At 31.9% G+C, this 17,493-nt stretch overlaps 1 protein-coding gene across 1 annotated transcript; it reads right to left on the bottom strand.

Moving 5' to 3' along the window:
• Positions 1-206: 206 nt before the first annotated feature.
• Positions 207-16,383, bottom strand: LOC139513516 (uncharacterized). The gene is made up of 13 exons (XM_071302111.1): positions 16,186-16,383; positions 15,157-15,285; positions 14,830-14,881; positions 13,568-13,603; positions 13,004-13,318; positions 12,472-12,555; positions 11,469-11,729; positions 10,597-10,737; positions 9,969-10,123; positions 7,660-7,876; positions 6,691-6,825; positions 5,270-5,424; positions 207-442 (listed from the first exon to the last, which is right to left on the bottom strand). The coding sequence occupies exons 1-13, from the start codon at positions 16,363-16,365 to the stop codon at positions 245-247; spliced, it is 2,058 nt and encodes a 685-aa protein (XP_071158212.1). The 5' UTR covers positions 16,366-16,383; the 3' UTR covers positions 207-244.
• Positions 16,384-17,493: the final 1,110 nt, after the last annotated feature.

Below are 17,493 nucleotides of genomic sequence, written 5' to 3'. Positions count from 1 at the left end.
ATATAGGTAATACAAAACTTAATCCGCAAACATCGTGCATGCACTACAAGTTTCAGACTTTAATAAATACAAATTTGAAGAATATACTGATGTAGGCAATTTAGATCGATAATTAAGCTTGTCAAGGCGTCTTGCTAGAACATCCATCCAATATGTCCGGAATACGAATAAACTTTAACCTATAAACACGACAAGATAAAATAAAATATCCTTTAAAATTTATTCATCGATAATATAATTTCACCTATTTGCATTGTCCTGATTTTATCCTTATATCATCAACTGCCATATCACTTGTATCCCCACCTAATGTACCTGATAATACTATACGGAAAGTTGATAGTGATGTAATCGATAACTTCTGCTCCAACCATGCATCCCCTTTATTGCCTGTCAGTGATAACAGCTTGTATCTAGTTGTACTTCCACTTATCTGTTGAACCTGTAAAAAACAATGATATCAATTGTTACCTGAAGAATTATAACAAGAGTGCACACACAGAAATGTCTCGCCTTCTTTACTAATCATTGATATTATGTTGATACTCCTAAATCTAAAGCTTTATTACGACTGTCACATAGACTTAACATGAACCATGAAAATGAGGTCAAGGTCAGTTGAACCATATGCCAGGCAGACATGTACAGCTAACAATGCTACCATACAACACATATAGTTGACCTATTTCTTATAGTTTAAGAAAATAGACCAAAACACAAAAACTTAACACTGAGCAATGAACCTTGAAAACCAGGTCAAGGTCAAATAAAACCTGCACGACCGACATATAGATCATAAAATATTTCCATACACAAAATATAGTTGACCTATGACATATAGTATTAAATAAAAAGACCAAAACTCAAAAACTTAACTTTGACCACTTAACCATGAAAATGAGGTCAAGGTCAGATGACATCTGCCCGCTAGACATGTACACCTTACAATCATTCCATACAACAAATATAGTAAACCTATTGCATAAAGTATGAGAAAAACAGACCAAAACACAAAAACTTAACTATAACCACTGAACCATGAAAATGAGGTCAAGGTCAAATGACACCTGTCCGCTAGAAATGTCCACCTTACAATCATTCCATACAACAAATATAGTAGACCTATTGCATAAAGTATGAGAAAAACAGACCAAAACACAAAAACTTAACTATAACCACTGAACCATGAAAATGAGGTCAAGGTCAGATGACACCTGCCAGTTGGACATGTACGCCTTACAGTCCTTCCATACACCGAATATACTAGACCTATTGCTTATAGTATCTGAGATATGGACTTGACCATCAAAACTTAACCTTGTTCACTGATCCATGAAATGTGGTTGAGGTCAAGTGAAAACTGTCTGATGGGCATGAGGACCTTGCAAAGTACGCACATACTAAATATAGTTATCCTATTACTTACAGTTAGAGAGAATTTAACATTGCAAAAAATCTGAACTTTTTTTTCAAGTGGCCACTGAACCATGAAAATGAGGTCAAGGACAATGGACATGTGACTGACGGAAACTTCGTAACATGAGGCTTTTATATACAAAATATGAAGCATCCAGGTCTTCCACCTTCTAAAATATATAGCTTTTAAGAAGTGAGCTAACACCGCCGCCGCCGCCGGATCACTATCCCTATGTCGAGCTTTCTGCAACAAAAGTTGCAGGCTCGACAAAAATCCTAAGAGATTAATTTTTGTGTTTGATTTTAACTCGGAGTTTCGTTTACATTTTAATACATTTTAATGAAATTTTGGATGTAATGCGTCTTCTGAAAGGTTGACGTTGTTTCGTCTATCACCTCATAGACATAACTAAGTCATGTGACCGTGACGTGATCAACGTTTTTTTATGGTTTACGCCATTTCAAAATGGTAATTAGAACTAAATTATAAGAAATAACTGTAATATTTTTTCTGTCTATGCGAAATAACATAAAAAAATGTGGTGCACACTCTAACATAACCTGCTACGCGAGTTATTCAGTGTACACCACATTTTTATGTAATTTCTTCATAAACATAAAAATAGTACAGTCATTCCTTAAATAAATAAATTCCGTTTGAAATATGTTTCATATATGATATTTTAGATTGAACAGCTACTGTTGTTAAAGGATATTAACTTGCTATATGATGGAACCTGTTTAAAGGACTTTTTATCAACATGTCTACAAGTTAAAAGCATAATTTGGTCTTTTACATACGATTTGAGTAATGTAACGAGTGGAAAATTTAACTTGGAGTAATTCAATGAGATGTTAATTTTGAAATCTGGCCAGAATATTCTGACAAAACGCTAGCTGTATTATTGTGTAATTATGGAATGAATCTTTAATACGAGTTGTCGAGTAGTTCAGATTTTAACATTTTACTACAATTATTTACAGGCATTGGAAGAATAAAATGAGGTACAGCGGATATAAGCAATGATAGGATAGCGTTCGGCCTTCAACAATGAGCAAAACACATACCGAATACTCAGGTATGAATGTCCTGAGATGACAAATTGAAAAACAATTACAGTGAGTTGACTGTGGGTGTTATTGTAAAACTTTACCTATTGATAATAGCTCAACCTGATTTTAAAATTGACAATACAATAGGGACATTTAAGTTGACCAGTTGGTATTGTTAGATTTAAATCTACCTTACAGCATGCTTCTTTCCTTGAGAATTTCTTTACCTAGGATTATTCTTTTTAGAAATTGATAGGGAAGAAAATATTTTTGGTTTTCATTGTTTTAAATCCCAAATATATATTATTTATCTAATATTTACCTAAAATTCTATATCAGAAAAAGATTTATTAAATATTTGTTGAAACTTCTGATTTAATAAAAAAAAAAAAAAACGTTCCCATGTTTTTCATTTTCTTCTAGGGTTATAATTGCATGGCCTATAATGCACTACATTTTATCGTAATGTTTGCATAGCCAAATACTAGGTGTGTTTGGTACCCCAAATAATCCATTCACTCACTTCGATCGCTACATTATTTCATTTTTATTGTTGAAAAAACTTCTTTTTGTTTATATCACTTTGGCCTTTTCGAATGGGAGATAACTCAATATAAATGCTTTTGCTCTTGTGGAAACCTTACTAAATTTAATATTTCCAAAATTTGATGAATACATATTGACATGTACAAATTTTTTATGCATATTGAAAAATTAAAAACATCCAGAATTCCAAAGATTTTAAATATTTTCCTAATTTTAACTTTTTGGATTTTTTTCTCACATTTTTCACTATGTCACTATATTTTATTCTATATCCATAGTACATTCTGTTTAATTTCCCATAATAAACATCCCAATAAAACAGGTGCAGAATCTTTATATAATTCAGAATCTTGTTATTTGTTGATCATTTCCATTATTATATAAAAAATAGATACATTGTACCCTCACTTTACAAATATTTTGTAATATTTTATTCATATTTTTACTATATCACTTGATTTTACTATATCCACAGTATACATTTTTATTTCATTTCCTATGATATATGTCCAAATTAAACAATATCTAATCCAGAATTTTATAATGATTATTTTCAATTTCACATTCACTTAAAACATACCCTCACGTTAGGAATATTTTGGAATATTTTACTTTTTTTTTTTCTCACTTTATCACTTGATTAGAGTATATCCACTGCATTAATTCAACATTTTATTTCATTTCCAAGATCCCATTTAAATGGTGAATCATCTTTGTAATAGATCCCAAATTAATAATCAATGTTTTCAAAATCCCATTTAAAGCCACAGAAACATGTAGGTTGAACTCACACTTTATCTCCTACTGTAATTCCAGTTTTGAAATTTTTTAATCTTTAACATAACTAAATCCCATCTTATGAAAATTGAGTGAACACTGCATTTTATGCACAAAAGTCCTACTATTATTATAGTAGATTTCAAAGAAAAATCACTACAAGGTACACACCAAAATTATTTCGAATTTTACATGTACATGATCATATGTAAGCCCCACAAAACAGGTTAAATAAATTATTTCCTCCTTGATACCTTCATGAAAATAAATTCTTGGAAAAAACAAGTCCCATTTTAAGAAGCATAATTGCTATAAAAAGTCTGAGAAGTGAATTCAAATAAAATAAATCCAATATTGTATGCACAATGATACCAATAGATTTCAAACATTGCAAATAATAATCCAAAATAGAAATCTTGAAGGGTCATGTGAAGAAATGAACAACATATACATCTGAAAATTTGAACTGTGAACACCTGAACAGCTATTTCTTGATTCACTGGCAGCTGGACAATACTATGTATGAGGGTAAACTTTTAAAGATGCATTTATTATTTAAAAACAGTTTAAATTTTCAAACATATTAACACGTAGTTAATTTAATCTAATCTAATATAGGCGCTGCTGGAATTTTGATACATAGAAATGGAAAATTCACAATTTGGAAGCTGAAATCATCTCTTTTGTCGTAAAGTTTTGTATAGATGAACATTTTAGTTCTGTTTTGACTCATCACAAACAAAATCAATGTTAGTACCGATAAAGTAAATATTCAAAGATCCTGCTACATATATATATGGTCTTAATTTGATGTCCTTTAAGGAAATGTTTATGATAAATGAGTTCTCATGGCGGATAAATAGGATGTGATAACCCTTTTTAATAAGAATGATATAGGTGCAAAGAAAATTTGAAAGCCAAATCGATTGCCTTCCCCTATGAAACGCAGGAACAGTAACACGATAGACAAGTGACAAGTGTTCATAATGTTATGAGGTTTCTAAGCCTCGTACACCTTCCGCTCATATTAAAACACTCTTTATGTAGTCATATATGACATGTTATGTTTCTGATCGAGACATTATTCCAAGCAGCATTCAAAGATTGATTTAAAATCAAAAGATGTCGTATGCCAATGAGACAACCATCCAACAAAGTTAAATGATGTAGATGTACTATATTTCACCGTTCGGTCTTTGTGTAATCCCCATACTCAAGGGTCAACTGTAAACGACAGGACAAACTATTAAATATTTTTCCCTGAGCTAAAATCTTGTCCGACAACAGTTCTTTATCTATCTTAAGTTTTGTAATCACTATACTAATAAATTCAATATTTACGATGAGTCAACAGTTATATTTCAGTGGAAACAATTGCTGCTATGAAAGTTATGTTAACAATCATTTTAATATAAACATTAAAAGATGGATACCTAACTGTGATATTGATATGTTAATGAAGTAAAATCACACGTACCTCTTTGAAAATATCTAAATGTCCAATACCCACACCAAGCATGTGATAAAACAATGATAAACAGTAATCCATTGTGCCTTGGATATATTCTGATATAAGCTCTGCTTTTTGTCCATTATGATTATTACTTTCTAGGTATAGATAATATCCTAGTCCTAAAATATTTAGACATAACACAAATAACATAACTTTTATCTCAATAGTGTCTTTAAAACCTTTATTAAAATATCACTTATCAATCTGTCTATATGTGTGACTTAATGTAATAACAGTGGAGCCACTAATATGAAATATGAAGACACGTTTTCTGAGAACCAGTCAACAAATTATAATAAATTTGACATGTTTGGTGTGATGTATATTGTTAATTTGGAATTACTCTACTAACCAGTTGGGGACAATTTTACATTTGAGCTCATTATAGATCAATTCTATTTCCTTTGTTAAATCCGTCGTCAGTTTAAATCGTTTTCCTTTTGGTTAGGGTGTTGTCTGTTTTCTATTGGACTCCTTGGTGTCTACTCTCGTTTTTTATTGGACTCCTTGGTGTCTACTCTCGTTTTTTTATTGGACTCCTTGGTGTCTACTCTCGTTTTTTATTGGACTCCTTGGTGTCTACCCTCGTTTTTAATTGGACTCCTTGGTGTCTACTCTCGTTTTTTATTGGACTCCTTGGTGTCTACCCTCGTTTTTTATTGGCCTCCTTGGTGTCTACTCTCGTTTTTTATTGGACTCCTTGGTGTCTACTCTCATTTTTTATTGGACTCCTTGGTGTCTACCCTCGTTTTTTATTGGACTCCTTGGTGTCTACCCTCGTTTTTTATTGGACTCCTTGGTGTCTACTCTGGTTTTTTATTGGACTCCTTGGTGTCTACTCTCGTCTTTTATTGGACTCCTTGGTGTCTACTCTGTTTTTTATTGGACTCCTTGGTGTCTACCCTCGTTTTTTTATTGGACTCCTTGGTGTCTACCCTCGTTTTTTATAGGACTCCTTGATGTCTACTCTCGTTTTTCATTGGACTCCTTGGTGTCTACCCTCGTTTTTTATTGGACTCCTTGGTGTCTGCTCTCGTTTTTTATTGGACTCCTTGGTGTCTACTCTTTTGTGTCTACCCTCGTTTTTTATTGGACTCCTTGGTGTCTACCCTCGTTTTTTTATAGGACTCCTTGATGTCTACTCTCGTTTTCCATTGGACTCCTTGGTGTCTACCCTCGTTTTTTATTGGACTCCTTGGTGTCTGCTCTCGTTTTTTATTGGACTCCTTGGTGTCTACTCTGTTTTTTATTGGACTCCTTGGTGTCTACTCTCGTTTTTGAAACATAATATAGCTTGAAATTTGTGCACGGTACTAACTGAATGCAATGCGCTTTGTCATTAAAATTGTAATCACTAAAAATTGGAGAAAATTTAATAAAAATACCAGAGGTATGGTCAATCGATGGTCCAGTTTGCATAGAAGGAGTTGGTCCTTCGTTTCGGGTCCAGTCTAAATTATCTACCGTGCCTTGCTTCCAATGACATAAATCATTGTCAAAATCACAGTAGTCATCATAATCTAAAATATATATCAAAGTTATTAGGTTTTTGATATGCTTGAAAGACGCGCATTTCGTCTATTGCAGACTTTAAACATTTGTCTAATTAGTTTTAAGCAGTGTTGCATTTTCATAGCTATCTTGCAGCTTTTCTACGGCAAGAACTTCTTACATTTAAATTATATTATGATACAAATAAACGTTACACAATAGATTTATAGTTCCTTTACTATTTGAGTGATGAAATAGAACCCTATTATACAAACTCATATATTTGCTATATCGTCAGACAAATGATGATCAAAAATATGCTTTTGTCTTTGAAAATACTCCTTTTTTTATCAATTTCAACGATTCTTGAAATTATGACTGAACTACATTAACGGTTCGAAACTTTCCACACTAGATGCGCATTTCGACAATAAATGTATCTTCACTGATGCTCGAGGCCCAAATTCTTGAAAATCAAAACCTTGTTAAAAAATGGAGAGTTTATGAACCTAGATAAAGCCTTTAAACAAGCAATGAATCATAGATTTGTACTCCTAAATCAAAATTGATTTTCCATATTTTTTAACAGAAAACTTTAATAACACAACATCTGTTCTTAACTTTTTGTTCAGATGTTAGGAATTCTGTTGTACCTTTAAACAATTTGTCCTCTATCCCCATCTTTATTTCATGATTTTATTACGTTTAGTTTAAAATACTATTTTTTTTTTTAAATCTTATAAATTACTTGTTATTTAATCACATTTTTTGAAAGAATAAAAACTCTTGATTTACTACTATTAATGCAGACATTGACATAATATAACAAGCCCTCACAGTTTCTCAGAGCAATGTTTATTTACCTATATTGAAACAAGTACAATTCTGATTATCAGCTACGGCTGAAATGACCATATCATCTATGGCCATATCACTATAGTAACCAGATCCTCTTACTGCTTCAATAGCTAACTGATAGTCTTGTTGACGTTTACTGATGTATATACATGCATTCATCCAAGCTTGTCCTTTATCTCCATTTTTGCTCCAAATTGTTTGTAATTTTGGATTATTGCAGTCCTATGGAGTATATAAAAAGATTGAAGTAAAGAATAGCATTGAATGTCTTCAACTGTTGCATCAATTTTATATGTCAACAAATCCAAAACAATATAAAATTAAAATTGAGAAAGGAAATGGTGAATATGTCAAAGCGACAACCACCCGACCATAGAGCAAACAACAGTATGTTTAGTTTCTTTAAACTTTTCCATAAACATCCGACTAGAAAATCGATATATGTAACAATGTTACGTTCCATTTGATGTCTTTTTCCCAGTACAGGGGCATAACTCCTAAAACAGAATCGATTATCACTAGATATTGAACGATTTCAACATCTTGCTGATTGAAACCTTTGATATATTTACCAACATAAAATGTAGGTGTTAGAGTGCTGACAATGAGATATTCAATATGAATTACATTTCAAAGGGACATAACTCCTTTTAAAATAGTTGATCTGAACTGATTTGTTTTTCAAGACCTCACTTATATACCTCTGACATTAGTTTTTTTTAAATCTGACTATGATGTAGGCATTAAAGCAACAATGCAATTTATAAAAAATATACAATTTATATTGAAAGGGACATCACTTCTTTGGGGATAACCGATCAACATTGAATTTTGAACTCGTCCAAGACATTACTATTATCAAGCTTGTATGTTTTTCCTAACTATGCTACAAGAAATATAAGCTTAAAAAGGCTAACATGAAATTGTTTTATACAATTCGAATTTCCAAGGGGCATAACTCCTTCCAAAATATTTGATCCATACTGATTTGAAACTGTCCAAGACACATGTGAAAAAAACCTTTGATAAAATGAATTGGGTGATATTTAAACACATGATACCGTTTCCAATACTAGACGGATCCAAGTTATTTATATGTCCGTCGCACAGTTTTTCAAAGAAGAAATTGTAGATAATAGAGATTTTTAAAATGTTATACATATGGTTTAATTTTTATGTTTCTCGTTGGTTTATTTGGTCATGTGTTGTCCAAGATAAATTTTATACTTATTCACTATTTTGACATAGTGACCCCATGTTACCTATACATTTTGTATTTAGAAAAAATATTGACTCTATCTTACTAAAAATTGTAAAATCAAGTCAATACCATTTCCAAAAATAGTAACATCAAGTCAATATCATTTTTAAACTTACACTATTTATACATGTAATATATAGAGAATAATACATGGTAACATCTGTATCATATGTCGTATCATCCCGAGACACCAATATCAGCCCGAGGGATGATATTCGTCGAGGGTGATACGGCATGTGATACGGATTTTGCGATGTTTTATACGCTTTATCATATATTTCAACAGGAGAGTATTATATTATATGAACTGTTTTCTGATCCATAGCACTGGGTTACCTTCAGTTCTACTTTTCTGTTTTGTTTTAAAAGACTTAAAAGAACTGCTCAATTACCTATCCGTAGCACCTGGCTTACGATTTGCGTGCTGTTGTTTTAAAAATATTTTGTTTATTGTATTTTTTTGTGTGTTTTGTATTTTTTATAGTTACATTTAGTGTGCCAAAAAATATGAAAACTTGACGTTCGTGACGTCACATGCCAAACGATGTCTTCACTCAATAAATTTGCGGAAATATTTCATAAGGTTACATAATAAAAACTGACTGTATTTAAAAAAAAAAAGAAAAAAAGTAGGGGTGCAATAAAGGGTAGGAAGGGGTGTGATAAAGGGTGTCCATCAAAGTTGCGCGATATGGATTAAACAGCAGGCTATTTATCAAATATTCAAAACTACTGTATTTCCTACTAAATATATGATAAATATTAATTAAGGACTTTCACTCAGACGATGTTATATATGAACCTGTTAGTTATATTGAACCTCGCCCTGAGTACTCGGTCAATACAATCCGAATAAATCCACATATAACGTATTGACATCGCCAAAAGTCCATATTGATAAATATTTGTACACGAATGTACTGGCGATTTTTTTCAATCCAGCTTTCTATTATGAGTTTATTTTCATAGGGAAAAAATTTCTCAATGACTGTAAATGAATTAACTGTATAAGCATCTCGCCTTTTGGTTACAAAATAAACCTGGAATATTCACCTGAACATATACATTCATACTTCCCATTCTGTTTCCATACATATGGTAGCTAAAAGATAGGCAATACGCTGAGGACGACAAAGTTTGAGACTTTAATATGGCATTATCCCCGATGGGTGTGCTTGACGCCTCCAAATATAAATAGTGTCCTGTACCTATATTAAAGAAATGTTGTCAGTATTGTATCCTCAAAGTCATTCTCGAGATATTCAACAGTGTATGTAAATGGTTCTTAAAGATAAAAAATACTTTACTTTGACAATGATCCAATACTATTTGATGTAAAATTATTTTTACAGATTTCATACGTTTGTATGTTAGAAATTGTTTTTCTCCACATAGCATTATGTAATGCAGCTTACATTTTGTATACAGAAACGAAATATATATATAATTGACAGGATCATTAATTGTATCTGTTGTTGTTTGGTTAACTTCCAGTCGTAAATTGTTAATGCACGTTCATGACGGTAACATTTAAAAATAACATAAATGATAGATGTACAAGCAATGAATCTCTGTATATTCCGAAGTTACCAAAATATATTGAATATAATTATACTACTGAGGTCTTAATCGCGATGACACAAGCAAACTATAACTTGAAAACTTAGGATGTTAAACTTACTATTTCCCAATGTGTGATCGACGTCAGGACCGGTTCTACTTGACGGCGTATTTCCAGAATGAAGAATCCAATTATTCGTGTCATTAGCAGCATCTTGTGTCCAATCACACAATCCATTCTCAAAATCACACACGTTTCGTCCTAAGATGATGAAAATAATTAAAAGGTAAAATAACAAAAATTCCCGAATTCCGAGGAAAATTCAAAACGGAAAGTCCTTTGTCAAATTGCAAAATCGAAGCTTAAACACAATCAAGCAAATGAAGAAAACAACTGATTAATTCCCGACTTGGAACAGGCATTTCCTGAAGTAGAAAATGTCATCAAAATGGTGACAATTCGATTTAAAGAAATTTCTTACTATGGAATTTCTTTACGACATCTGTTATTCATATTGATCAAAATTTAAAATCCTAAGTTTGTGAAGATGGAAGTTATATCGTCAGTAAAACTTTATAGTTACATAATGGTTTCAAACGATGTTCTTGGTATCATTGGATCCAATACTTTGACTTTACATGACCGTAATGTATTCAGGTAATAAAGTGCAGAGTCGTAAAGGCCATCGCTTCTTAATTTGAATTTAAATCAGTACATGTATGCATATGGCTAATGGAATAAATGCAACGGAAGAGTGATTTACTGCTGTTTGTCGTCTCAAGAAGACAAATTATCTCACAAGCACCGGAATGAGAGGAACTGTTTGCACGATATGACCAATATCAATATAACTGTACGTAAACTAACACATACAACTTGTTGTCACATGAACAAATTAAGAATTATATCAAACAAAGAGGTGCAATAATAATTGTAATAAATGACTCATCAGCAAAAACTTCAACGAACTGATTTAGTCAAAATATACTAACCTGTAATGGCAACTTCAATTGTCTTTGTTTTTCTTTCACCATTCAAAGAGATCATACAAACATAAGTCCCAGCATCGGAAAACTTTGTGCTGTTAAACATGAAATGTTGTGTACCATTAAATGTATTGCATACACCATCTTTAACAATAGAAAAGTTCATGTCTTTTGGTCCTTCTGATGAACAGTTCAAAACTTCAAAACTTCCCTCGGGGAAAGTAACTGTAGTGTTTGTTGGGTCGGTAAAATGAAACGTAGAACTACCTGCAAAGAAAATTTATCAATAGAATAGATTATTTGATTAACAATACAGATAAAGGTTTTTTTTTATTTGCCGAAAAAAATGTGGGAATGAGGTAGATTTTGTTTTATACTTTTTAAAAACATCTGAATATAGGATACAAAAATCAATAGCTGTTGCTGAATAAGGCGATGAAAGATAAGGACGTTATTAAGGAGATAATTGATAATTGAAAGGTATTTGGAAAGGACTAACAACTCCAAGAACCCTTTGGCGAGAGGTACACAGAACACAAGTTTGGCTCAAACTTAGCTTTGTCAGCGAATATATATAACAATTTTATAAGTACACCTAACTAGATAGATACTGCAATTTATATACACTTGGTGGTAACGTTCTGTAAATTCAGACAGTTCAGATAGAAAGTCGACTTTTCGATGAATATGATACTGTGTGTTCATTGTAACTCAAAATCTACAAGATCGACATGGTATATAGGATTTGCAATTTTTAAAGATAGGTTGATTCAATTAAGTTATCCTATATAGAAAGATATCTTTTAACCCAAGTGTACTTACGATAAACAATGTTTCTACCTAAACTATTGATATGTCCTCTCTGTTTTTGATAGACATTTGCTCGTAATAAAATTCTCTTTATCTCTGTTCTTATAAAGCACAAGAAGTTGACGACAAGAAGATATAAACAAAGCAAAAGATAATAACCAAACGGAATCAGAATCAAAATAACAAACGTTTTACTTACGTATGCAATCGCATTGTGTCGTGGTATTTGCTGTTATTCCTTCCAGACCTGTAATACCTATTTGACCCTTGGATCCAAAGTTACCTAAACCGAAAAGAAACATTAACTTAAGATAGCTGAATTTATAGAATTAACTAGAGTTCAGTGCAGAGTATGTCACACTTCATAGTATTTCTTTACTTACATTAAACACTTAGTTCTATTGACCGTGCTCGTGTTTGAATTTAGGTATTAAAATCATTGCCGAAATATACTAAAGATTTAAAAACTGTCTGTTACTTCTGTGCCATGAATAAAAGCAACAGTAATATACCTCTGTTCAAAAGTCATAAATTAATTAAGCAAAAACAATTTCGATTACACATCTAACAAGCATTAATTAATCAATCAGTCATTAATTTCATGAGCAAAGTTTCATCTCAAACACTAACATTTTCTTTTATGCATTACTTGTATTTCTAGTAATATTATTTAGTTTGTGATAAACAATTTTTTAAATTTTAACCGTTAGATATTAAAAACAAAATTATACCCTGGTCACCATTAACTCCTGTTGACCCTTTATTTCCAGGTGAACCTTTGTTTCCTTGAATTCCTTTTCCACCAATGGACCCTGTTTCTCCTTTCGGTCCATGCATACCACTTTGACCGTTTTTTCCATTTTCTCCCTTTGTTCCAGCTTCTCCTTTGAGTCCTATATATCCATAGTATCCATTATCACCTTTTATGCCCTTTCTTCCTATGATACCATTTGGGCCTTTGTTTCCTGGATAGCCTTTTGTTCCTTCTCCGCCTCTTAATCCTTTAATGCCCTGAACTCCAAATCCACCTTTGAGGCCAAGGTGACCTTATATTTGAAAATATGTATTAATAGAAGAAATACAACACCATTTAAATTATCTAAAAAAAGTTGGTCACATTTTACTTTTTTCATTTTACATATGTACTTTCAACGTCGACCCTTTGTAAAAAAATCTTTCAAATAAGGTTATCAGGAATTTACAACGGTATATTTATTTTGTCTGAATTTGCATGGTTTAATATTAAAAACATTCAAATATGTGATGTAGAAATAACCAGAAATTGAAAGCTATACCCTTTTCTCCCATTTGTCCATTTTCTCCTTTTGTTCCTATAAAAGAATATCAAAATGGTATTACTAGTAGCTATCAAAGGTATCAGGATTATAGAATTTCACTGTATTATATACATTGGACCGGAAACATTTATTCAAAACAACATGCACTTATTTTGTTTTGCACATTGGCTACGTTTATCTTCCCGCTGCTTTGACAAACCTGTAGTTGAATACATTAAATGTCTGCTATTTCGTTAGTTTAAGACGAGAGGGACAACGAATGATTATTACCAGACAACACTCATTAACATTAGAAGAAATTAATGAACAATACTGAAGCGAAAACCGTTTGCCCTATCGAGTATCGTGTCAAATAGGAGTGATCTTTTCTTCCCATTCTTGAAATGGCGTAACGTCAAGGATGCGATAAAATATGTATACTTTTCTTCATTTACTGACAGTCGATGACGTCATTTTCCAAAGCAGCTCGATAAATAAAATTACAGTCCCATACATTTTCTTCATTTTTGTTTATTTAGATCAGTATGACAAAACTTTTAAAATCAACCCCAACATTAAAGAAAACAATTCTCACTTTTCATGTCTGTATTTTATGTATGCTCTACGTTAAGAAAAATCAACAATATTATGTATGATTAACAAAATTGATATCTTAAGTTATATGTACAGTTCTATTGAGGATTTTCGGTTAATTATATTTTTTTTGTATACTGAGGAGCCTCGTTTGACAAGTGGTCTAATTCATGAGTCCAACTGCTGTATCGTTAGCCTGTAAATATAGAGGTTGTGAATTCGAATTCCACACGTGACAGGTGCGCCGACTCCAAACTGAGTTGACAAGAAGGTCGGTTGTTTTTCCTGGGAATTCCAGATTCCTCCACAATTAAAGACTGACCAGCAAGAAATAGTGCAATGGTGCTGTACGTGGCTTTAAACTCCAATCAATCAATCAATCAATTTGTATACTGTTTTTTTTCCTTTGGTATATATTCGAGATTATCCCATGGTGTCGTCAGTTTATTTTAAACTTATGAGTTTGAATTTTTCTTTTGCATCTTTCACCTCTCTTTTCCAAACATACATCTGATTTATCTTCCTTCTTAAAACATGTGCATGGAAAGCTAATGTTTTATAGGAAACCACTATTTTAGATATATGTTTTATATTTGATTTCAAAGACACAATTTATCATCAGACGACCAACGACTAAGTTTAAACTTTCTATTAATACTTAGTTTAAAAAGGATATAAGTTTGTACCTCGCAGGCATATCTTAGTGTCATTGCCACATGTCTTCTCCAATAAGGTTTCCTGGATGAAATAAATACTGCTTTTTTATAATTTTAATAGATAAGGATGTTGTTGTGAATAAGATGAAAGTATTCGTCTGGTTTTTTTTTAAAGATTAATCATGTTGTTTTCAGCTTTGTAATGTTGAGATGAAGAGGATAACTTTTATGTCATTTAAATTTTTGATGTAAACAGTGAAACAAATTTTGATTTAATTTAATTTGTGTACGATATTAGTATTCTATCAACTTTTATTTTGATTATCAATAAAAAAGTTAAAACTAGACATTATTTACCTCTTTTTGTATTGTGCTCTGAATACCACTGAATGCCTGCCTTCGTGAAAACACATGGGTGACATTATTGTCATTAAATGTTTCCGCTGAACCAACAAGTGAACTCAAAATTTTGTGAAGATCATGTATCTATAATTAACGAAGAAACATTTAGCTAAAAGTAAAGAGACATGAACAAAATTGTATTTTCAAAGATTTTGATTTTTTTTTAAAACTTGCGTCAACATACTAAACAATCATAACCTTGACACAAGCTAGAGACGAGCTGAGATAATTAGAAAAGCAAAACGAATGTTTTTTGTCGATTTTTGCAATTAATATAATGAAAATTGAAGAGAATGAATATTCCCGTTATCAAAGTTACCAGTCTTATAGTTTGAAATGCCAAGTAATGCTATTCAATACTTTTTTGGCAATTTTTTTCTCTCTAGGAAATGCTATAATTATACCATGGTCATTGAGACTGCAACGATTTCTTATTTACATTTGCATACACAATCTTACTGTTGCCTTTCGAAGTTGAAAGAATGTTTGACTGAACAAATATATAAGCAAATATCTTTTAATCACATAAAGGTTACAATTCTTCAAAATCAAAACAAAAATGAGAATAAGATTTTAGCGCTGAATAAGTGAAAAATGGAATAACTATTCCCTTTCGTTTAAACATACTGGTGTACTGGTGATGATAGTAAAATGACTACTTTCTTTAGAAACTTTTGCATCTGGTGAACAACAATTTTCGTAATTCATTGTATTTCTTAAGTTAAATGATTTTTTTTTTTAAATTCATTTATTCTGTTGGCTAAATACTATTTGAATTGTGTCAAAAGTACCAATATGCCTTTAACAATTTTTTTTTATTTCAGTAACACGGTATAAGTAGCGTTTCTCTCCATTGATAGAAAACGGTCATTTTGAAGTATTATTTCCTCCCTTACTTTCAGAAAGCTTAGGTTATACTAGTATATTGACTATACTTTATCTGTCTTAAATTGACATAATTGTTCTTAGATGTACTTACTTTACCTTAATTTTACAAGTCGTCGATATATTGTGAAGGAGTTCACGTTTTGTTTCCAATTTACTCTGCAGTATTTCCCTTTTATGATCCTCGTGTAACGATATGACAACAAATGCTATGAGCTGCGCAATAAATATTGAAACAAGAATCGAATTAAGTGCACGTCTTTTACGTTTGGTATCCATGTCTAGTTATAGGTAGTAGATTACATAATTCCTTATCATATTTCTATATTTGTAAATATTTAGTGATCACAGTAAAGTTCCTTCCTATAAGCTTTAAATATCTTTACCATAAAATTTGATATATCAATCTGGCAAGTTTTAAAAGTTGGTCTGCTGCATACAAAGTTCTCATTCCTTGTCTGGATTTGGCTCTACTTTATGTCCTTTGGTTTGTTCAGCTCTTCCAACGATTGTATTAGGGGTTTATGGATTTTCAAATATTCGGATTCGAACATCATTGAACGAGACATTTATTGCCGTAATGCGCATTTGGTGAAGACAAATTGGTACGTTACAGTACTCGTTAATGATACCATGGACAAGAACTCGCTACGTTGGGTAAACTTTTACGATACCTTTACGAAATACAATATAAAAAAATCTGACTAGACGACTAACGGCATAATTAAAATCAAATAATGTGTGGCGCCGTCACTATATTCACGAATGCTCACGATTCTCCAATACCCATGATCATTGGTACCCATGATCATGGTATAACAAATAACATCTAATCAAATGAATTTATGAGATTTTAAACATAGGCATCTCATCTTGTGGTAAAAAAGATGGAAACAGGACAACAGCAAATCTACACAACTTGAAACAAACATCGTTAATTTCGCTATCAGTTAACAACTTCATTTAACGTTTGCGGACTTCGCGCGAACAGCTAAATGATCGTTAACAATTCAAATTGTGATTGGAGCTAATGTAAAATTAAGTTTGATTTTTTTGTTAAACCACATTGTTTTAATTATGCAAGCGAATCGAAGGAAAGCAAGACGTTACATGTGTTGGCGTGATAAGCATTCTCTTTTCGTTATTCAAGGTATATGGAAACGTTGGTATCTTCAGATCAGCGCCCACAGATGCGATGCCCTTTTGAAGCCATTCTGTCTCAAATTCATTCAACATATTTTAATCATTTCGAGTATCGAAAATACATGGAACTGATCATTGTTCAGACACAGATCAAAGATAAAGTCATCGTGTGTGTTCAGTAGTACTGGAGTGACGAAAAACAGTTTATTCAGCATAGCAAAAATTTCAAAGTGTCAGTTAACAGACACATTTGTCTTACAGTTC

This window comes from Mytilus edulis, chromosome 2, assembly GCF_963676685.1.
Source record: "Mytilus edulis chromosome 2, xbMytEdul2.2, whole genome shotgun sequence".
Lineage (NCBI taxonomy): Eukaryota > Metazoa > Mollusca > Bivalvia > Mytilida > Mytilidae > Mytilus > Mytilus edulis.
This window is presented reverse-complemented; position numbering and strand designations above follow the sequence as displayed.

Bases quoted from the DNA above. Each gene is read 5' to 3' on its own strand.
- LOC139513516 (XM_071302111.1), bottom strand. From the start codon at position 16,365: ATGGATACCAAACGTAAAAGACGTGCACTTAATTCGATTCTTGTTTCA. The intron at 13,604-14,829 runs GTACAAACTTAT...ATTCTTTTATAG, and splicing joins CACTAAGATATGCCTGCGAG to GAACAAAAGGAGAAAATGGA. The intron at 12,556-13,003 runs GTATAATTTTGT...TTTTCGGTTTAG, and splicing joins AGGAGTTAATGGTGACCAGG to GTAACTTTGGATCCAAGGGT.